Below are 22,823 nucleotides of genomic sequence, written 5' to 3' on the forward strand. Positions count from 1 at the left end.
CACACAGCTCAGAGCCTCTAAATGAATGGCTTATTTATCAGAACAATATGCTGTACGTAATGGAGAATGTCTTGAATGTCCACGTTTGCTTCTAAGTGAAAAAGATGGTGGAAAGCAAGTTTTGATGAGGACATGAAATGGTTGCAATGGGATTTAAATAGGTCAAATTTAAAGCGGTTGGTGACAGTATAATGTGCAAGACGTTTAAAATTTTCCTTTTTGCTTGGAGTGCAGGCAAAACAGAATTTTTTCAAACAACTGCTGTTGATGCTGCTCCTGCTGGGAGGTTTACTGACAGTATGGCGCACTAGTCTGTCTTGCACTTGGAGACAGTAAGGACTGCAGATGCCGGAAGCTAGAGTATTCAAAATAGAAACTGATGGATTTCTTGGGCATTGAGGAATTTGAGGATTGGAGTGGGAGAGCAGAGTTGATGTTCAACTATAATCTTATTGGAAGGTAGAGCAAGCTCAATAGCTCATTAGGGTGACTCCTGCTATTTCATTTGTTCTTGTGTTTCAAAAATGATGAAAGTGACCCTCTTGTTTTTTCAGGTGTTAGTTGAAGATTGTGTTCCTGTTCTGAAGTCGTATGCTGCAGAAGGAAGGCTGTTTGATTATGTTATTAATGACTTAACTGCAGTTCCTATCTCTACATCTCCAGAAGAAGGTAAACGTGTTCACAATTCTCATGCTGGGCTCAGTTGTCGGGGTGGCTAGCTTGCAGTGCAGTGTGATGCCAGTGGTGTGGGTTAAATTCCTGTACCAGGTACAGTCGCCATGAAGGGCCTGCCTTCTCAACCTTGCCTGTTGGCCGAGGGATGGTGACCTTCTGGTTGAACTACCAGTTGAGCCCTCTCTACTGAGAGAGTAACCCTATGATCCTCTGGGACTATAGTGACTTTACCTTTTACTGTCCCACATATTCCTCTTGCAACTCTCTAATTCTGTTAGTTCAACTTGCCTACATTTGTTATTACCTGTTACGCAGTCCTGAAAATTCACATTTGTTGAAAACAGTCCAATTGTTAACTTGCTGGCATTTGCTCGTAGTAGGAGAGTGCGATATGCTCAAGTTATCTGTGCGGACTGAAGCAGGCTGGCTTGCCAGTCTTGTGATTTTTGTCTCTGCGATCAGACTATTAGCTTCAATATTAACCCTTGTGTAATTTTTCCCATGCTGAGGTTGTGACTGTATATTGTTACTGGAAACCTGTTGATTAAACTGTTTAGTAAGTTTAGATCATATGGGATCCAGGGGAACCAACCAATTGGATACAAAATTGGCTTGAAGTTGGGGGACAGAAGGTGGTGGAGGAGGGTTGATTTTTCTGATTGGAAGCCTGTAACCAGTGGTGTGCCACAAAGACAAGTGCTGCATTCATTGCTTTTTGTCATTTTATATAAATAATTTGGATGTGAATGTAGGAGGTATGGTTTGTAAGTTTGCAGGTGACACCAAAATAGATAGTGTAGTAGACCATGAAGTAGATTATCTCAGAGTACAGGTCGGCCAGTTGGCTGAGGAATGGCAGTTGGAGTTTAATTTAGATAAATGTGAGCTGTTGTGTTTTGGTAAGGCATGTCAGCACAGGACTTATACACTTGATGGTAGGGTCTGGGGAAGTTGCTGAATAGAGACCCAGGGGTGAAGGTTCCTAGTTTCTTGAAAGTGGAGTTGCAGGTAGACAGGGTGGTGAAGAAGGCATTTGATGCACCCATCTTCGTTGGTCAGTGCAGTGAGTATAGAATTGGGATGTAATATGGTGGATGTACAAGACATTGAGGCCACTTTTGGAATGTGGTGATCAGTTCTGATTGCCCTTATATTGGAAGGATGCTGTTAGCCTTGAGACGGTGCAGAAAAGATTTACAAGGGTGCTGACTGGACTGAGGATTTGAGCTATAAGGAGAGACTGAATGGGCTGAGACAATTTTCCATGGAGTGTTGGAGACTGAGGGGTGCGCTTATGGAGGGTATGGATAGGGTGAATAGCCAGGTCTTTTTCCTAGGGTAGGGCAGCCCAAAATTAGACTAGATTCCCCACAGTGTTGAAACAGGCCCTTCGGCCCAACAAGTCCACACTGCCCTTTGAAGCATCCCACCCAGACCCATCCCCCTATAACCCACACACCCCTGAGCACTACGGGCAATTTAGCATGGCCAATCCACCTAACCTGCACATCTTTGGACTGTGGGAGGAAACCGGAGCACCCGGAGGAAACCCACGCAGACACGGAAAATGTGCAAACTCTGCACAGACAGTCGCCCGAGGCCGGAATCGAACCCGGGTCCCTGGTGCTGTGAGGCTGCAGTGCTAACCACTGAGCCACCGTGCCGTCCAGATTAGAGGACATCAGTTTAAGATGAGAAGGGAAAGATATAAAAGGAACCTGAGGGGTAATGTTTTCATGCAGGGGGGCGGCCAGAGGAAGTGGTGGAGGCAGGTACAGTTACAACATTTCAAAGTCATCTCGTTGGGTATACGAGCAGGAATGGTTGAGGGATATGGGCTAAATGCTGGCAAATGGGACTACGTCAAATTGGGAAATCTGCTTGGCACGATGAGTTGTGCCAAAGTCGCTGTTTCTGTGCTGTACACCTCTGACTCGCAGTTCAAAGTGAGGCAGAAGAAAAACACATGGAACCAGACTGAGAGTAACAAAAGTGAAACTCAGTTGTTCCAACGATGTTCCAGAAACTGATTCAATGCATTACATAATTTATTTGAAGAGCCCACAATGTGAATAGCAAGTGATACAGCGCAGAAGGAGACCATTCAGTCTATCATGTCTGTGGACATGGCCAACCGTTTGTTGAGAAAGCACTCATTAAGACCTTGGGTGCAGATCCATTTACAGGTGTATCTGTTTTGTCAATTGTAAGATAACACTCAGACCATTCCAGCTCAATACCTGTAGAAGCAGCTGCCAGTGGATCTGAAACCTGCGTCAGTAGAAATTAGCTATATCAATAGAAAATAGAAAGAAAATAGAAAATAGAAAAATAGGAAGATGCATGAGACTTGGGACTGTGTATCCGAGGTACCCATAACATTTTTGGACCGTGTAACTAGCCAGGATATGGGCCCAACTTGCTCCTGGCTCTGTGTTTAGGCTGATGAAGTTGTCTCCCCCTCTCCCTACACTTCAAATATACTTAATTCACTTTGAGACAGTCTGAGCTGATGAAAAATGCAGTGTAAATGCATCCTCTTTACGTTGCCAACTCATTTTGCAATTTTACAGTCTGCTTCTTGTGATGAGCAGTTCCACATGCTGTGACCCCTTCATTCTTCTCTTGTTTGTCTTGGCAGTTCTGCAGATTTTCATTAATCAAACATTTCATAATTTTGAATGCTGTTTTATTCTTCTTTGTTCCAGTGAAACAAGCTTCAATTTTCCAATCTCACCTCTACCTCCAGTGTCAGTGCACATAAAACGCTGAATATACTTAGTATTTTCAGGACATTTTCCGCATACAAGCCAATGTATGGTATTCTTTCTGCACATCAAGATTGTTGTCTGTTCTTTTGGCGACCTTGCTTTCACTACTTGTTCTCTTAACTGCATTATACTTTGGAAATCCATGAGCACAGAAAATGGACCTTCAGCCAAACACATTCATACCAGTCAAAAACAGCCACCAAATTATTCTAATGCTGTTTTCCAGCACTTGGGCCACAGCCGTGTATGCCTTGACATCCCAGGTACACATCTAAATACTTGCATGTTATGTGCCTCGACCACCCTTGCAGTCAGCGAATTTCAGATTCCTGCCACACTCTGGGCGAGAAACCTTTTTATCTCATCTCTTCTGGATCTTCTGTCCCTTGCCTTAAATCTGTGTCCCCAGTCATTGATCCCTCCATCAAGAGGAAACACTTCCTGTTTACCCTATTTATGCTCCTCATAATTTTATACTTCTCGATCTCCTCTGTTCTAAACAAAGCAACCCCAGTCTGTCTCCATAACTGACCTACAGTCATAACGTCCAAGATGGTCGCAGTGGCACAAGCAGTGTTCATGATAATGACCCTGGGGCTCGTTTGCTCTGCCCGTTTTTCACCTCTTTGTACTTTGTAATATTACATACTTTCTTGTGGAGAGCTCAGGCCACAGCGACATTGGCATCAATGGAATTGGTGAGGTGCCCAGCACGTCAGAGGTGAATTTGTGTTGCCAGAGGTGGAGGAGGGAGTCAGTTTGGGCCCAGTATCGGAACCGGCAGCATCTACGTTGTTTGCTTCAGCGTGATGGGCCCAGCTTCAAGTTTGAGCCCAGTAAGGGACTTGGCAGTATTGGTGGCAGATGCATTACTGAGATCAGCCTAGCGCAGACACATGGTGGTGACGTCGCTGGAGGCAGGGTAGCACCAAAGAATGGCAACACTGTTCCAGTGGTGGTGACAAAGGGACTCGAGGCTGGCTGTCTGTTTTATGCTGGTGTTGGTCTCAGCATCAGGATGGAAGAGCTTGGATCCAGGCCTGCAGCTAAGCACAACAAGAAGGACTGTAAAGTTGGACTCTAAACTTCGTTTCCTTGGTTTCTACGTTTATATTCAACATCTTGGTTTCATTTCCGTGTTTTAAGGTGGTACCAGGGAGTGACTACATTATACAAGACTTTTCACTTTGTTTGTAACAGCTGTAACAAGTACGCCTGGCAGTCCCATCACATCCGTCCAATAATGCGGATTCCAGAAATGCATGCAGTATCCTAGGTGTGGCCTAACCAACATTTTATACAGTTCCTGCTCTTGACCTCTTACCCCTTATCTAATAAAGGCAAGTGGCCCCATGTGCATTCTATACCCTATTAACCTGTTCTGCAGCCTTCAGGTATGTGTGGACCAGCATCCCAAGATCCCTTTGTTTCTCCTACTGTCCTGCTATTAATTAAATACTTCCTTGTTCCTTCTTCAAAAGTGCATCCCCACCCAGGTATCTGCTGCCCTTGTCCTTCTAGATGATAGTTATAGAAGAATTTGAATATTGCAATAATTAATTTAAAAAAAAATGTTGCTGTGCTAGGAATCAATGCAGATCTGCAAAAGCAGGGAATTCTCCAACCAACTCACCTTGACTCCCCCCAAATCTGTTCACTGTCTGCAAGGTAGAAGTCAGGAGTGTTCATTGCTCCAGTGATCCTCAACGTCTTCCAAACCGATAATCACTAGAAAATCAAGGATAGCAGATACGTGGAAACACCATCACCTACAGGTTCCCCTCAAGCCACTTATCATCCCGGCTTGGAAATATATCGCTGTTCCTTCACTGTCACTGGGTCGAAATCCTGGAACTCTGCCCTCGATGGCATTGTGGGTCTATCCATAGCACATAGACTGTAGCTACATGGAAATACATTACGTGGGCTAGAGCAGATCCAGAAGACAAATGAGCATCACCTCCACAAAAGCAGTTAGAGAATTTTTTGCATTGACACCCATACCCTGTGAATTCATTGTTTTTAAAAAAAAACCTAAGTACAGGAATGATGAGTGAGCAAGTGTGAATTAAAATAAGACGAACAAAGGGATTTGGAAATTCAGGGGTGGATTTAAAAATTAAGCTGGGCCTAGAGCTAATGTTGGTCAGCGAGCACTGGGGTGACAGGGGAACTGGACTTGGACCTGGGCAGCTATGTTTAAAGGAGTGAAGGTAGATGCTGGTCCTGAGAACATTGCAGTAGTCAAATGTAGAGCCAGTATTATGATGGTGGAAGCAGGAGGTCTTACTAATGGGTCAGATCTGAGGCCACAAGTTAATCTGTTGAAAAAAGATGATTGTAGATGGTCTAGTTCAGTTTGAGTAGAGGCCAGGGGAGGAGATTGGTATCAGTGGCAAGGGCTTGTGTGATCTGTAGCAGTTGATAATCTTGGCTTTTGTTAAGTCATTGCCTTTTTGATCGTGTTTTAATAAACCCAACGAAATTGGATGTTTAATAATAAACTTGCTGCTTTGTAACGTGTCTTTTTCCTTCTGACCTCAGAATCAACGTGGGATTTCCTGCGACTTATTCTTGACCTTGCTGTGAAGGTTTTGAAACCCACAGGGAAGTATTTTACACAGGTAAGAGGCCATTCTTACATTTTTTTCATGATATTCTGGTTATAGCAATAGTAAACATTTTAAGAATGTGGACTAGAGTCTAGTGTTTATGAATAATACATCTCAAGGAAGGGTGTTGCTGTCTGTGGCATGTTGCTTTCTGGGTATAGTCAAGTGTCCTGGAGAGTAAGGTAGTTCGTCCCTCAAAGATCATCTCATTTTCCCCATGTTGGAGACATAGGACTGGAGTTTCCAATTGCTTATCTTGTTTATTCAGCATAATCCCCGCGATAGCAGCCTGACCTGAATCACAGACCATGACAAGGTCAGACCTGGCTTCCATGCTTTTCATGCAGGTTTGCTGAATTAGTGTAATTTTTATATCCAAAGAATTATCATTAGTATCTCTCCACTTCTCTTATTTAAGTCGTTAAGCATGAATATTGATGCATGGACTGATTTGCCTGTATTTTTTAGTGAAGCTATGTATCCGGGTACCAGTGGTGAGTAATTTTAATTGGCAGTAGTGCACAGTACTTCTTACTGTGATTGAAATAGCAATTTAATCACCCACCCTTAGTGGAAAGCAGCTTTTCACTGTAACTTACAATGGGCTTCTCACCTCTGGCTGTTGTGAGAGAAGACTGAGAGATTTGCAGAATTGAAGGGAAAATCACCTGATTTCTTACGACATTTTTTTTTAATGTTGCCATAATAGTAGACCCTGTGATAGTGCAAGATATTCATTAACAGGGTTTACAAGTCAGCTTGGGTTAACACTGGTTTTCATTCAGTTGCCTCCCCAGAGCGCACATGCAGCTCGTGTGCACCAGGTGGTGAACTGCCCATGTATAGCAGTTTTGAAAACGGCAACTTGTGATTTACAGTCAAATGATCAGAGCACTGTTTGTATAATTTGTACAGTTATGTTTGTTTTAACACCTTAATAAGTTCATAGACACCTTGGTTGACCTCATATTAATGTGTGACTTTTTAAATTCACTTTCCATTTACAAAGTGTTTGAAAATGAAGGCCTCATTGCCTGCTTGAATGCAAAAGATCACGTAGCATTATTTAAGAAGAACAGGTCAGTTCTCCTCTGTATTATAATGTTGTTACTGTTTGTGGAGCCTTGCTGTCTGCTGTGCTTCCTGCAGTATGTCAGAGACTACCTTCCAAAAGCACTTAACTGGTTGGGACATCCTGAAAGAAGCGTTGTAACAGAGAAGAGCCCTTATTGAGACAATTGTATGTACAAATTAAATTACACTTTCATGACTGGGAATTGCCTGTAGCAGTGGCTGTGTCCTGTGCACTCTAAATTTAAAATGCTAAATATTTGACACACTGTAATGAATGAAGACAGCTCTGTTAATCCGAGGCTGTATTCGCTTGTATAAGTGGTTGGCAGACCCCTCTCATCCCAGTTTTAGATTTGATCATGAGAAAGTTTTGCACCTTGGGAGATGCTGGCATCGCGGTCTTGTCAGTATGCTAGTAATCCAGAACCCCAGATTAGTGTTGCAGGGACATGAGTTCCCTGAGAATTGAGAATCCCAATCCTACCATGGCAGAAGCTGAAATTTGAATTCATTTAAAAGGGAAAATATGGATTAAAAGCTGATCGCCCTGCTTTTGGAAGGATATCATTAAATTGGAGAGGGTTCAAAAAAGATTTATGAAGATGGAGAGCTTGAGTTATAAGGAGAGACTGGATAGGCTGGGACTACTTTCACTGGAGCGTAGGAGGTTGAGGGGTGACCTGATAGAGGTTAAATAATCATGAGAGGTGTAGATAGGATGAATAGCAAAGATCTTTTCCATGGTTGGGGGTGTTTAAAACTTGAGGGCATATTTTTAAGGTGAGAGGAGAAAGATTTTAAAGGGCTTGAAGGGCACCTTTTTTACACAATGGTTAGTGTGTGGAATACAATGATGGATGCATGTACAGTTACAGTTTTTAAAAGACATTTGGGTAAGTATATAAATAGGAAAGATTTGAAGAGATATGGGCCAAACACAGGCAAGTAGGACCAGTTTAGTTTGGAAACATAGTGTGGACCGAAAGGTCTGTTTGTGCTGTATCACTCTCTGACTCTATCCTAATGGAAACCATTGTTGTTTTTGCTAAAAACCCATCTGATTCACTACAATGTCCTTCTGGGATAGAAATCTGCCAGCATTACCTGGTCTTAACTACATGATTCCAGATTCACGGCAGTGTGGCCAACTCTTAACTACTGTCTGGGCAATTGGGGCTGGGCAATAAATGCTGGTCTAACCAGTAACTCCTACATCCCAGGAATAAATATTGAAAAGAAACTCAATTTCTTTCTACTCATTAAAGTCAAATACAGCCTTCAGTGTTGGGCAACATATAATGGAGTTTCTACATGAGTGTCAGGAGTGTGAGGAGTTTGTGGAGTGGTAGTGTGGTAGTGACTGGTGAGCTTCACAAGGTAGTGCTAGTTCTGTGGCCTTTTGCTTGTAGATTGGGGAATTGAATGCAGAGGTCCATATCCTCATTTGATTTGATTTACTATTGTCACGTGTTGAGATACAGTGAAAAGTATTGTTTTCCATGCTACCCAGGCAAATCATACCTTACATAAGTACAACAGGGTTATAGAACAGAAAGCAGAATATAGTGTTTCAGCTGCAGAGAAGGTGCAGACAAAGGTCAACTCTAATAAACAAGAGATCCATTCATAAGTCTGAGTGGGGAAGAAGCTGTTCTTAAAATTTTTTCTTAATTCTTAAATTCTTAAATTTTTTGTAAATGTTTTCAAACTTGTGTATCTTCTGCACTTTGGAAGAGGTTGGAAGAGAGTATAGCTTGGCTGCGAGAGGACTTTGATTATGTTGACTGTTTTTCTGAGGCAGTGGGGATGTACACTAACTGATTTTCCGATTAGTGAATTAGTGATGCTGAGAGTTCAGACACATTGACCTCCACGTGCAGGTTTCTGACTGGCAGAACAGGAGGGTAGAGCCTTCCAGAAGGTCCCATTGTGTCAATTTAAATCTGAGCTGCAATTTAAGACTCAGTCTGTGAACGTAAGGTCGCATAAGAAAGACCAAGTCTTTGAGAGTGTCATAACATTGTCAGAAAGAAGTCCATAGCATTAAAAAAACAGGTAAATATAGAGCACGGTTCTCTTCCTGCTTGGTCTGCTTCATGTATGCTGCCAGACTCCTGTAAGGTTGAGTTCAAATCCCATCAGGGAAGGTTGTAAAACTGAATTCTGTACATCTGGTAACTGCAGACAGGCAGCAGGAAGAAACTTATTAAACTGTCCTGTGCTGTAGTGACCTCCTTGACTCATGAATGCTCTTTGGTGCTGGACCCTTCCACACCCCTGCCGCATTGTCATTCTTGTCCCAGGCAGTGTAGCTCATTCAGAATGCCCTTTAAATTGACTTAACAAGCATGTCAGTTATGCACACTGTTGCTTTGAAAGATCTGTCTCCACCACCTTTAGCACAGTGCGTATTGAGCCATCAGTATTTACTTGACAGCAATACTAATGATGAGAGAAGTGGAGCAAAGTACTAGACAATCTGACATTGATTATAAGACAGAACCACAGTGTGCTGGATGACTTAGCACCTGCTCTCATTTCAAAAACAAAATGCTAGAGAAACTCAGAAAAAGTAGCATCTTTGGAGAGAGAAACAGTTCATGTCATGAGTCTAGTATGACTCTTTTGACTCCCTATTATCTAAACAAGTCTGAAGTGTGACTTGGACCTTCTAACTTCAAGGTTGGAATGCTGCACTGTGACTCAAGAACCCTCAGACTTGTTGCTGTATCGTCGTTCCTTCATTGTCACTGGGTCAAAACTCTGGAACTCCTGAAGTTACTAACATTATTGAAGTATTAACAATGCACAAGTGCAATCCTCCTAGACAGTCACTCACCAACTCAAGGGCATTTAGCAATAGGTAATGAATGCTACCTTTGCAAGTCGTGCCCAAGTCCCAGCACAAAACTAAAATGACAACGGTGTCACGTTAATGCAGAGTCTAATGTCAACAATATTGGTCCAGTGATCCAAATTCACTTCAGTACAATTGAAATAGTTCTGTAATATGAAAAAAAGGCAGTATTGGAGAAGCGCACTGGGTCTAGCAGCATCAGTGGAGAGGAAGACAGCTAAAGATTTCTCTGTAATATAAATTCATTAACTTCTCTATTGTACACCAGCACAACTGTCCCTCATACATACACCACATTTTTGCTACATGCATTCTCAGATGTCAAGCTTCTGAATTAGCCAGCTGCATATTCGCAGGCTGCGTTTCCCCTTGAGGTTTCAAACTGGAGCTAACGTCAATGGTTGGTATGACTGGGTGGAGAACCGCCAACATCAAGTTCATTGTTTTTATAGTTGAGTTGTTTCAAATTGCCTGTCTTGCAAGTTCCGAAGTCTTGCTGCCTGACTCTAGACGATAAATCTTCCTAACAGGTCAGTAACCTGCAGTCAAAAATCAGATGCTTGAAATCTTACAAAATCTCAATGTGGTTTTAAAAAAATATTCCTGGAAGAAATTGCCTAATAGCTTTACCACTCTTCTTTTGTCCTCTAGGGTAACTGTGCAAACTTGACAGACGCACTAGCGATGTATGAACAGCAGCTGAACAAACTCTACTGCCCTGTGGAATATTCAAAGAAAGTTGTGTGTGTTCCCTCTTACGCAGAATTGTATCCTTTTTCCAGCTCTGTGATGCATTTGCTTTGGAAGTAATATAGATGTTTGCTTTGTTTTAAAATAGCTGTGCTCTCTAAATTAGTATTGGTGTGTAGGGAATTCCACTTCTGACGTTCTGCAGCATTGAGTGGAGCTGAAAGGGGTTCTACCTTTGGAGAAACACAAAATTCCTGTGTTCTGATTTAAACTTGATAGAAGCTTGACAATATGGTGCTCCTGAATTAGAGGTAGTTAGTTATGAATTGTGACCCGGTTTCACAGCTAAAGATGGTACAATTGCCCTCTTGTCATTTAAAATTATATTTAACAATGAAATCATATATTACAGAATTAGTGCTAGTTCCCACAGAATTTGAACTAATTGTAGAAGGCGTATAGAGCTGATCAGAACAGAAGACCATATGACTGTCAAAAGAACTAAGCAGTGGAGAGCATCCAGGCAATAACAATCATAACATAGTAATCTTAGAATGTAGTAAAAGCAGGTCCAGAGTAAAAAAAGAAGGACAAAGTATGATTTTTAAGGGATGAGTATAGTACTAGGGAAAAATAAGCAAACATTTTAGCAAATGTGTAGCAACAGTTGGAAACATCTGCATTGGTCCAAGAGAAAGTTTAGGCCTCTGAAGGACAAAAAGAAACTAACCAGTACAAGTATTTTTAAAATTTGTACTTTCACCGAATGTGGTGTCGCATACAGTTGTACTATTTATTGTGTCCCGGGTGTGACGTAAATAAATAAGAACAAAGTTGAAACATAAAGTATGCATTAAATTCACAGGCATCCAAGAGGATGACAGTAGGTGATAAAATAACATTGGGGAAATAATCCAATTGAAACTCAACTACAATGTCAAGAACTCTGCAGATACTTTTTAATTTGTTGTGGACATTGAGAGTTAGACCCCAGCATTTATTGCTAATCATGATTCCCCTTAGAAGTGGTGGTGAGCTGCCATTCTGTGTTGCTGCAGATCTTGGGCATCAGGTTCACACAGTACTGTTGGGAAAGGAGTTCCAGAATATTGACCCAGTGACACTGAAGGGACAGTGATATTTCCCAGTCAGGACTGAGAGTGGTTTGGAAGGGAACTTGCAGGTGGTATTTCTCTCGTGTCTCTGCTGGCTTTGACTTTCTAGATAGTATAGGCAGTGGGTTTGAAGGTGCTGTCTAAGGAGCCTTGGTGAGTTAACTGCAGTACATCTTGTATTGTTGGTACAGGTAATGAATGTTGAAGGCAGTGGACATCAATCCAGGGAAGTTTCTTTTGTCCTGAATGGGCTTGAGACTCTCGGTCATAAATAGCAGATGTTTGAAGAGGGATATGTCTGCTGAGGGATATTAACAGCCCCCAGCTCAAAATGCCAGAAATATTAAATTAACATTTTTATTAACACAGGTAGCTAACATGTTGGCGAGACTTAAAAATAATCAAAAAACATGAGGACATTTAAGATGAGAAGAGAGCATATATTTAAAACCAAACTAATTTTACAATGGAGCCCTGATCTTGATGGATTGAATCCAGCTGTTTTAAGAGGTTGGAGAAGAGATGTCAAAGGTGTTGTTACATATTTGAAAAAGAAAGATTAGACAAAGAATTAGTGCCAGATGAAGAGAAAGTTGACCTTGCTGGTGCTGGACTGGTAACATTGTGAACCTTTGTAAGGTTTCTCATTTGTAGGAATTCTGAGGTGTGTTAGAAGTGAGTGCTGAAATGGAACACTTTATTGCAATATTTGCATTCCTGCATTTGGAAAGGAGACCAAACAGACATGGGTGAGACTGATTGAATAAATTTGGTGTGAGGAATGAAAGAATTCTTGCCAGCAGGAAAAAAGGAAATTTGGAGCTGAAAATATCCGAGTCATCACAAAAGCAAAGATCCTGCTTGGCCAAGTTATGATGGAGGTCAGAATGTGTGGAAATGAAACCCTTCTCCTGAGGATAGGGGAGTCCAAAACTGGAGGGCATGGGCTTAAAGTGAGAGGGGAAGGATTTAAAAGGAACCCAATGGGCAGTCTCTTCACTCAGAGGGTGGTGCGTGTATGGGATGAACTGCCAGAGGAAGTGGGGGAGACTGGTACAATTACAACATTTAAAAGGCATCTGGATGGGTACATGAATAGGGAGGGTTTAGAGGGATACGGGCTGAATGCTGGCAAATGGGACTAGATTAATTTAGGACACCTGGTCGGCATGGATGTGTCGGACCGAAAGGTCAAAAGGAGAGCACCAAAATGGTAGAGAGTTTTCTCTGCCATTGATGGAACAGTTGTAATCTAGGGTACTTAAGGAGTCAGAATCTGCATTCAGAGACTTTAAGGGTTTGTAGTGCTGGAAGATGTTAAGCAGAAAATAAGAGACATGGGACGATGTGGTGGCTCAGTGCTTAGCACTACAGCCTCACGGTTCCAGGGACCTTGGTTTGATTCCACCCTCTGGCACCTGTCTGGGTGGTGTTGGCGTATTCTCCCTGTGTCCGTGTGGGCTTCCTCTGAGTGCTCCGGTTTCCTCCCACAGTCCAAAGATGTGCAGGTTAGGCAGATTGGCTGCGGGAAATGCAGGGTGACAGGGATAGGGTAAGAGATGAGTCTGGGGCTGGCTCTTCTGGGAGTCAGTCTGGACTCAATAGCTGAATGGATTCCTTCCACGCTATAGAGATTTTTGTTAGTTCTGTGAAGTGCATGCAGTAATATGAAAATATGGATGAGGAGTTGAGTGTTAATGCAGTGTTAGGCTAGGAACCAGCATAGGTCACTGAGTAAATCGACCTAGTGGGTGAAAACACAGCCAGCAGAGTTGTAGGTAAACACATGTCTGTCAGATGGGGAGTCGGGAGACTGACCAGGAGAGCATTGGAACTGCTATAGCAAGGAAAGGAATGAGGGTTTCAGCAACAGATAAGCCAAGGCAACTTGAACAATGTTTCAAAGTAAGGCAGTGATGGAACGGATGTGTGGCTGAAAGTTCACTTGAAATAAAAAGCAACAGCTAATTTGCAAATGGTCTGGCTTAAGTTCTGATAATTGCCAGAAGAGGGGATGAAATTTAAGATCACAGAGAAATAAATGGGAACAAGAGTAGGTCGCTCAACCCCTCATGCCTGTTGCACCATTCGATCAAATCCTGGCTGATCTGATTTTGGCCTTAATTCTCTCTCTTGCCAGCTGCCTGTAACCCTCAAGTCTCTTTTTGATCAAAAATCTGTCTAACTTAGCTTTGAATGAAGTAATTGTCTTGTCCTCCGTTGCTCTGTGGGGAAGAGAATTCTAAAGATTAATGATCCTCTGAGAGAACTCCATCTCCATTTTAGTGGCAGACCCTTTGTTTCTAATCTGTGACCCCAAATTCTAGGATTCTCCATCAAGTGGAAATGTACTCTCAACATCTATCTTGTCCAGCCCCCTTCAGAGCCTTCTGTTTCCAAAAGATCACCTCTCATTCTTCTAATTGCCATTGAATGCCAACAAGCTCAACTTTTATCAGTAAGATAAATCCCTACACTGCAAGAATCAACGTAGTGAAACTTTCCTGGCTCTAACCCCGCCTCCTTGATCTGTCTGTCTCTTCTCCATCTATTTTCTCTATCCATCTTCTATCCGCTCCCCCCCCCCCCCCCCCGTTTATTTCAGAACCACCTTCCCCTCCCCCATTTCTGATGAAGGGTCTAGGCCTGAAACGTGAGCTCCCTGCTCCTCTGATGCTGCTTGGCCTGCTGTGTTCATCCAGTTAGGTGGGCACCATGGGTTTAAGGAGGGGGCAGCAGGAAAGGGGAGGTAATGCCACGGTCATGATCATAGTGAATGGTGGAACAGGTTGGAGGGCTTCTGTTTCTTGTGATCTAATAGATGGTTTTGATCTTCCTTGAGCAGCTTACACTTGGTACTAAAGGACAAACCTTTGAGTAGAAGTAATAAGATAATATTCAGAACGTGCTATTTTTAACTTCTTAAAGGGATAAAATTGAAAAGTTTGATCATAAAGTTTTACAGTTGGCAAGTGTTGACGGTATTACATAACACTGTAGAACAAACATAAGAGTAGCAGTGTCTGCCAATTATCTCCAACCAGGCCTAGGGAACGTGGGCATTGCTGCATGCATTGAAGAGACTTTAGTGCACCAGAGATGATTTGAGAAATAGTTTTTCAAAGAAATATTTTCAGAGCTTGACCTTGGATTATGGAAATAAATGACCATTCAGCCCAGCTACCTGCTGTCCACATTTACCCTCTAGAAGAGTAAATATTTCCTGTAACAGTTATACATCTCCATTAAACACCAGAGGTCAAAGAGCTTGGTTTGACAGCAGCTAGTCAAAGTATACTGACTAGAACAGCACAAAATGTAATGCTATTTTCTAACCCATTTATACATCAAGATTCTCACCCATTTATCCCTTAATCAATATATTACGCCACCTATTCCCTGGTTCCATTTGCACTCTGGCATCCCTACCAAACCCTCCTGGATGTCCATCCTTCCCATTTTCTTATGTCTGCCCATCCAGTCTAATTTTGAATATAGAACATATGCTCATGATGATGCCTCAGGTAAAGCTATTCTGATAGATGCAAAAAAAAAGCATATGTAAATGAACTGATTGTATTCCACATGGTGGAAATTCATTGAATGTTGTTTTAGTCATTTAGCCATGCTGTATGTGAAATATATAATATCATGGTATCTGGGCTAGGTTTGCAGCCTAGTTACGTGTTCGTTCACGTTGTTTTGACTTATCTCTAAGTCATTTCAGTTGTTTTGAAAAACCTGCTTTACTGGGTTTCCTTCATCAATGCTGCATTGTTGCAGATCTTCCCTCTATCTGAATGGAGACGGTAATGTGACTTTTGGTAGAATGAACACCTATTAATATGAGAGATAATGGGAACTGCAGATGCTGGAGATTCCAAGATAATAAAATGTGAGGCTGGATGAACACAGCAGGCCAAGCAGCATCTCAGGAGCACAAAAGCTGACGTTTCGGGCCTAGACCCTTTGGGTCTAGGCCCGAAACGTCAGCTTTTGTGCTCCTGAGATGCTGCTTGGCCTGCTGTGTTCATCCAGCCTCACATTTTATTACCTATTAATATGAAGCTGTTTTATTTAAAATTGTAATTGTCTTTGACATTATCTTTGACTCATGTTGACAATGAACTTGAAGCCTTGATTGTAGATCACCTTTATTTGATTTGGCCTGACAATAGAGTGGCTTTTACAGGTGACATCAGACTTTCTCCCCAAAATGGCTTCCCAAATTAGTTTAAATTTGTGAAGTTCCTGCCTCATTTTAACCGTTACAATATCAATCATTAAAATACTTAGAAGCTACAAAGATAATAGAACTTTTGGTTCCAACCAACATTTAACCTTTGTGAGAAATAGTTGCTCATAATAGTTACACAACCTATACTAATATCCTTAACCTGTGTTCCTTTGTCTACCCGTTGCAAGCTAATCTCCAATATTGACCATTTCACCCTCGATGACTACAGTGAATTCCATCGTACCTCATCTGCCTGTGCAGAGCTTTCACCAGGAGCTTTCACCAGCCCTTTGTCTCTTGCATTTAATCTTGTATTTATGTCTCCTCATTCCTAAACTGCTAAATTCCTGAAAGTAAGCCTACTGCTACCTGTCCCATCTTACCATTGTAAACACATGCAACACCTTATCTGGATGGCCTAATGAAGATAAATCAATCTTTACATAGTCGTAGAGATGTACAGCACAGCAAAAGGCCCATCGGCCCTTCGAGTCCACGATAGTCAAAAAACAACCAGTTAACCATTCTAATCCCATTCTCCATCACTTCTTCCATAGTCTTATATAACTTGGCATCAGAAGTGTGCATCTTCACTAAAATATGACGAGACTTTCTGCCTGTACCAACCACACGTATTCCAGTTCCAGATTCACACCAGCCTCTGAGTGAAAAGGTTTTCCTTACCTTTCCGCACCTCCTCTAAACCTTCTACCCTATGTATGCTCCTGGTTAATTTTGTACATCTCAGTCACGTCCTCTCTCAATCTCTTCTGTTCTAAGCAAAACAACCCAGTCTGTACAATCTCTCTTCATAACTAAAACTCTCCAGCCCATGCAAAATCCCTGGTAAATCTCTGCTGCTACAACCTCTCCAGTGCTGTCACATCCCTCCTACAATGTGGATTTCAGAACTGCATACAATACTCTAGCTATGGCCTAACTGACATTTTATACAGTTTGAGTATACCCTCACTGCTCTAAAAGTCTGTGCCTCAGCTAATGAAGGTAAGTATGTGCCTTAACCACTTTAATCACCTGACCCGGTATTTTAAAGGACCAGTGTAGAGGTGCACCAAGGTCCCTTTGATCCTTGGTGCTTCCCAGGGTCCTACCATTCTTCGTGTATTCCCTTGCCTTGTTTGTCCTGTCCAAATGCATCACCTGTCTCTTGTCCGGATTGAATTCCATTTGCCACTGATCAGCCCTTCTGACCAGCCTGTCTGTAAACTCTTGTAGTCTAAGGCTGTCCTCCTCAGTATTTATCATCCTACCAACTTCAGTATCATCTGCAAACCTGCTCATCGACCCTCCTAATTTCAAGCCTTAAACCCTTGATTCAAGTCTTCAATTACTTTACGTTTTAATATTTCATATTAACACACATACTAGGAAATGTGCACTGCATCCACTTTAAATACTGTTTTCATGTTGCTTATTCTTTCATGGGACATCGACATCGTTTACAAGACCAGCACTTGCCTCCCATTCCTTACTGCCCTTGAACTAAGTGCCTTGTTCTGCTACTTCAGAGGACAGTTTGGAGTTTTGGGTCTAGAGTCGTTTAGGCTGAACCAGATAAGGATAGCAGATATTCTTCGTAAACCAGATGGGCTTTTAGGTGAGGATTTTAAAATAAATGCCAAATATCTCCAATTTGATTATTATCAGCTTGGTGTTTAACTTCCTGTGTGGCCTTGAATCCATTGTGATTCTGTAACCTCCATGGAATACACTATTCTCCAACTCTGTTGTCCCACCTTAGCTTTACCAAATGTGTATTCCACTGTCCATGCCAAAAGCTTGTCTACGTCTCTTGCACTAACACACCCTTTAATGTCCTTTTAATTCCTTGGTGAATCTTCAGACTATCTGTTCAAAAATCACCTCCCTTGACTCAACATCCATTTCTGTTCATTTATGAAATGCCTTGTGATGTTATCCTGTTTGTAAAATTATTCTGTAAGTACAAGTTATTGCTTCAATATGGCTAAGTGGTTCCATATGACCAAACAAAGCTGCACAAACTGCTCTAAGTACACGCAATACATCATTGTGCTTTCATGTAATTTGTCAGACTATTGCAACAATGCAATTTTTATGTGGGCAGTGCTTCTAGAAGTGCAGTCTTTAGTCTTACAGATAGAGATGTGCCAAGTGTGTAAGCCTCAAATTGTTTGATTTCCTTAAGATCCGTGTTCAGATGGGTGTTCTACACCGTATGGAAAAAGTAGAACGTACCTTTTCAAATCAAAAGTTGCAAGTTATTTTATGAAAAATCAATAAAGTTGGTAATAAGGATGGCAGGGCTATGTGCTGCATGATGCTTTTTAGGCTTGCACCCTGGTGCAAGCTGTTTCTCAAACTGAAGTAATGCTGTGTACTTAAGTCTACTGGCCGAGGTGTCTTGCATTGTGCTGTGATGCAACTTCTCATTTCAGGAAAGATGCGACTTGTATATTTTGCAGGGATTTTTTTTTAAAAAGAGAAAGTGACTAATCATTTGCATTTTAAGTGGAGGTGCAAGGAGCAATGCTGACTGCACTGAATCTCCTGAATGTCTTTGTAAATGTGAATCTAGATCTTTTACTTTGTGGGCGGGTGATAGGGGGATTCACAGTTTTGTATTTAGTGGTGATTTATTCCAGTTAAGTTTTTTTTTTGTTCTTGATTGTCTTTGCATATTTCAATCTGCGGTATCATACTCATGTCAACCATAGTCAGTTTGGAGATTAATTTCTTTTAATTTATTTGCTTCATTTTTGGAATAAACACAACCGTTGAAATATGTTCTATTATTTCTGCATAAAGTCATTGTGTAGTCTTTTGTGATGGCTACAATGAAGAAAATTGTTGAGCACTTCTTATGTTGAAAGAAAGGGGGGAAAAATCATTGCTGGACCTTGTTCTCTCTCTGTGTGAACATTTCTTGACTGTTACTTGTCCAGGGAAGTTGCTAATATTAGAGCAATGTTTATTTATTCATTAATCACAGAAGAAGTGTTTTGTTTCCTGCTCAAGGGAGAAAGATTTCATATTTATCAGCACTGAGAACTAAGCAACCTCTGTCAGTGTTTCTTTTGGTTAAGATATGAATGAGCAGCAGGTTACAATGGCATCATCCTAATCATAAATTTGTTCAGAAAGTGCATAATTGATGTTTCTGCATGCATGGGAATGATAACAGCCTTTGGAAATGGGTCTAAGCTCCAAGAGACTAGAAAGTGAGAGGCTTTGATCTCCTAAATCAAATACAGAACAACTATTAAAGACAGTTTGTATTGCATCCATCCACAGTTACTTTTGTGATTGCCCAGTGTCTCTCATAAATCCACTGCCAACGGCCCTACATCATCAAAATGGAGTCAGAACAAACAAATTACCAGGTCCCAGTAGCAGTGAATGTGGGTCAGAGATTCACAGTTGTTTTGAGAGTCTGATCTGTAGCCTGCACATATATGTGCCCCACACCTCTTCTACAGCCTCACTGAGCTGCCCCTGCAAAGTTAAGATTGACTGCCACCCTTTCAATTTGATAACACCATGCAATGAATGATATTGTTGTGGTTAATACCTGATGCAATGTTAAAGGTCAGTAAGTAGCTGTTTACATTGCTGCCCCAGCTACCTGAAATTGAGAAAGACAATATCAGACTTAGAGAAGGGGGTTTTCTTTTAATGCAAAGTTTGTGGGGATTTCGATGCTGTCAGCAATAGAATTTTGTACCCCATTCCCTTTCCACAACTTGAATTGTTTGTCAGCCACTGTCCTAGTTCCTGTCGACATTCCCTAATAGTCTAAGTCTTAGAAAAAGTAGCATCAGATGAGAAAAGTTGGTAGTGACAGTAATTCTGATAATTGTGAAATGCTTTCTGCGTGTCAGACAATTGGCAACTACAAACAGAAGTGTTGCGATTTTTAAATTTTGAACCTTTGCACTGAATGCTGCTGTTGCTGTGTAGAACTGTGAACAAGTGCAACAGCACAAGTCTTTATAATGGAACTATCAATAGCAATTTAGTTCTGTCAGGAAAGAAGATGCACAGGAGTGCTGTAAACCTTCCAATAAAAGTCTTCATAAATTACCTTTTTGTTTCCTCTGAAACTTGTTGTCGTGTGTCTCCATCAACATTAATAAAAAGTGTTTAAAAAAAATTAACAAAGAACTCTGCAGTATTTTCAGCTTTCCATAAGGTGTTTAAACTGACACCATACTGCACTCTTCCTCATTGTCGTCTTCCCTGCGTAAGCTGCTTGCATCATCTTTCTGCAAGAGAAATTCACCTCGAGTTCAAGTTTTGCAAGTTCTGTGCAATTGGGGAATTCTAAGACGCTAAAAAGAGCAGTTTAACCTGTCAAACCTAGTGGCGATTTTACTATATTGAGCAAGGTCACAATTTCTTACTGACTGTGTTTTGATCATGGTATGGTTCTATGACTTGTTTCCTTTTGAACAAATAGACAATCTTAGCAATTGATCAATGGAGAGCTAATGCCATAAAACTTATCAAGAAATTTTCCCAGGGATAGGGTGTTGAAAACTAGAGGGCAAAGGTTTAAGGTGAGAGGGGATAGATTTAAGAAGCTGCTGAGGAGCAACTTCTTCTCGCAGGCAGCATAAATGGAGAGGCCTGCTGCAAAGTAGTTGCGGCAGGTACAGTATCAACATTCAAAAGAAACGTTTGGATAGGTACACGGATGGGAAGAATTTAGAGGGATTTGGGCGGTTGGAACTAGCTGAATGGTCAGTATAGGCCTATTTCCATGCTGTATTACTCTGACTCAATATCCCAGACAGTTGGCTAGGCACAAGTATGAATTACTGACCGTCGCATGTTAATTATCACTGCATTCAGTCTGTACGGAATTGAAATCAAAATGAGGATGGTGTCTTTGGCAGTGCTATTAAGGCACCTTCTCCAGTAACCATTATCCAGAACATCTCAGATGTCCTCGTTTTTCAAGGACCGCAATTGCACCCCCCCCCCCAACCACACACACAACAGTGGCCAGGAATGCCCTCAACCGTGCTTCCTGCAACTCATCCCTTACACCCCGTCCCCCTTGTCCTCACGTACCACCCCACCAACCTTTGGATCCATTGTGGCCTCCTCTACATCGGGGAAACCAAGCGACGGCTTGGGGACCGCTTTGCAGAACACCTCCGCTCGGTTCGCAACAAACAACTGCACCTCCCAGTCGCGAACCATTTCAACTCCCCCCTCCCATTCCTTAGATGACATGTCCATCCTGGGCCTCCTGCAGTGCCACAACGATGCCATCCGAAGGTTGCAACTCATATTCCGCTTGGGAACCCTGCGGCCCAATGGTATCAATGTGGATTTCACAAGCTTCAAAATCTCCCCTTCCCCCACTGCATCCCAAAATCAGCCCAGCTCGTCCCTGCCTTCCTAACCTGTTCCTCCTCTCACCTATCCCCTCCTCCCACCTCAAGCTGCACCCCCATTTCCTACCTACTAACCTTGACCTGTCCGTCCTCCCTGGACTGACCTATCCCTTCCCACCTCCCCACCTATACTCACCTCTACCGACTCCATCCCCACCTCTTTAACATGTCTGTCTCCTCTCCACCTATCGTCTCCTCTGTCCATCTTCGATCCACCTTCCCCTCTCTCCCTATTTATTTCAGAACCCCCTCCCCCAAAACGTCACCTTTTGTGCTCCTTAGATGCTGCTGTGTTCATCCAGCTCCACACTTTATCTCGGATTCTCCAGTAGCCTGGTTGCCAGCGCTTCGTTTGGGTTCCATGAGTGCCACCTGGCAGCAGATGATGACTTGTTCTGGTCAAAGGGTTGCATTTCTGAGGTGAAAATTGCTACCACACTCAGCCAAAGATAGTCAAGGAAACACAATAACCTATCAGGAAAGGATCTAGGCTTCATAAGTAGACATTGAGTAGAAAAGCAGGGGAAGCAGGATGAACTTATATCAATGTCTGACTAGACCATAACTGGATGGAGTATTTGTGATCAGTTCTGGTCACCATATTTGAGCAGAAATGACTCCCATGAGCCAGTTGGATATTTACAACAATCTGGTGGTCACCATCACTAATATCAGCATAATGGTTACTGGAATGGTCTCTTGTGGTGGAGACTTTACCTCTGAGCCAGGAGGCTTGACTTCAGATCCTGCCTGCTCCAGACATGTGTAGAGTAGGTTGATTCAAAAATACCTAAAGGTTAGCGGTACCAACTCCCTAAAACTCCCGAACCAATTTGCCTAACTGTTATGAAAGGCGTTTATTAGTCTGCAGTTGAACTCTATAAAAGCACAGGCCTTGTGGTTATTTGTCAGATGGGGTGTGACTTTTTAAAGAGAGCATTGCTGACCAGCATTGCAATCTGACCATTTCCATTTGGTGGTTGGGGTTTGTACGTCGAAAGCTGTGTGAATGGATTGTACTTTGTAAACTTTTGTATCTTCCATCAGAGCTACTCTTGAGTGAACTATCCAGATTAAGTTTCACTGGATGGATTGTCCTGCAGACCGTAACACAATTGCGGACCTCAGGTAAGTTGTGAGGAGTTGGAGGATTCTTGATACTTCACAAGACAGCAAATTCTGAATCATCTGTGATCTATTTAACTGAGAACTTAGGACTCTGAACTGCCTCTTGCGACAAAAGTTAAGGATAAGATATTGTTAGAAAAGTCACAATAGTTTGGAGGTAATTGGTAGCAAAAGATTGGAAAAGTTTTTAAAACCAGCAAAGCGTGTTTTTTTTAAAGAAAATGGATTAGATTGAGAGAAAATTAGAAAGAAATATAAG

The 22,823-nt window shown here is 42.0% G+C and overlaps 1 protein-coding gene across 1 annotated transcript in view; it reads left to right on the forward strand.

Annotated features, from left to right (window-relative positions):
• Window positions 1-20,114, forward strand: part of sms (spermine synthase) — a 63,648-nt gene extending 43,534 nt beyond the window's left edge. Inside the window, exons 8-11 of the mRNA XM_059650008.1 lie at window positions 555-669; window positions 5,991-6,070; window positions 10,641-10,756; window positions 18,232-20,114. Coding sequence (XP_059505991.1) covers window positions 555-669; window positions 5,991-6,070; window positions 10,641-10,756; window positions 18,232-18,262 — 342 coding nt within the window. The 3' untranslated portion in view covers window positions 18,263-20,114. The remainder of the gene's footprint in view (window positions 1-554; window positions 670-5,990; window positions 6,071-10,640; window positions 10,757-18,231) is intronic.
• The last annotated feature ends 2,709 nt before the right edge of the window (window positions 20,115-22,823 follow it).

The sequence above is a fragment of the Stegostoma tigrinum genome, chromosome 12 (genome assembly GCF_030684315.1).
Source record: "Stegostoma tigrinum isolate sSteTig4 chromosome 12, sSteTig4.hap1, whole genome shotgun sequence".
NCBI classification, from domain to species: domain Eukaryota; kingdom Metazoa; phylum Chordata; class Chondrichthyes; order Orectolobiformes; family Stegostomatidae; genus Stegostoma; species Stegostoma tigrinum.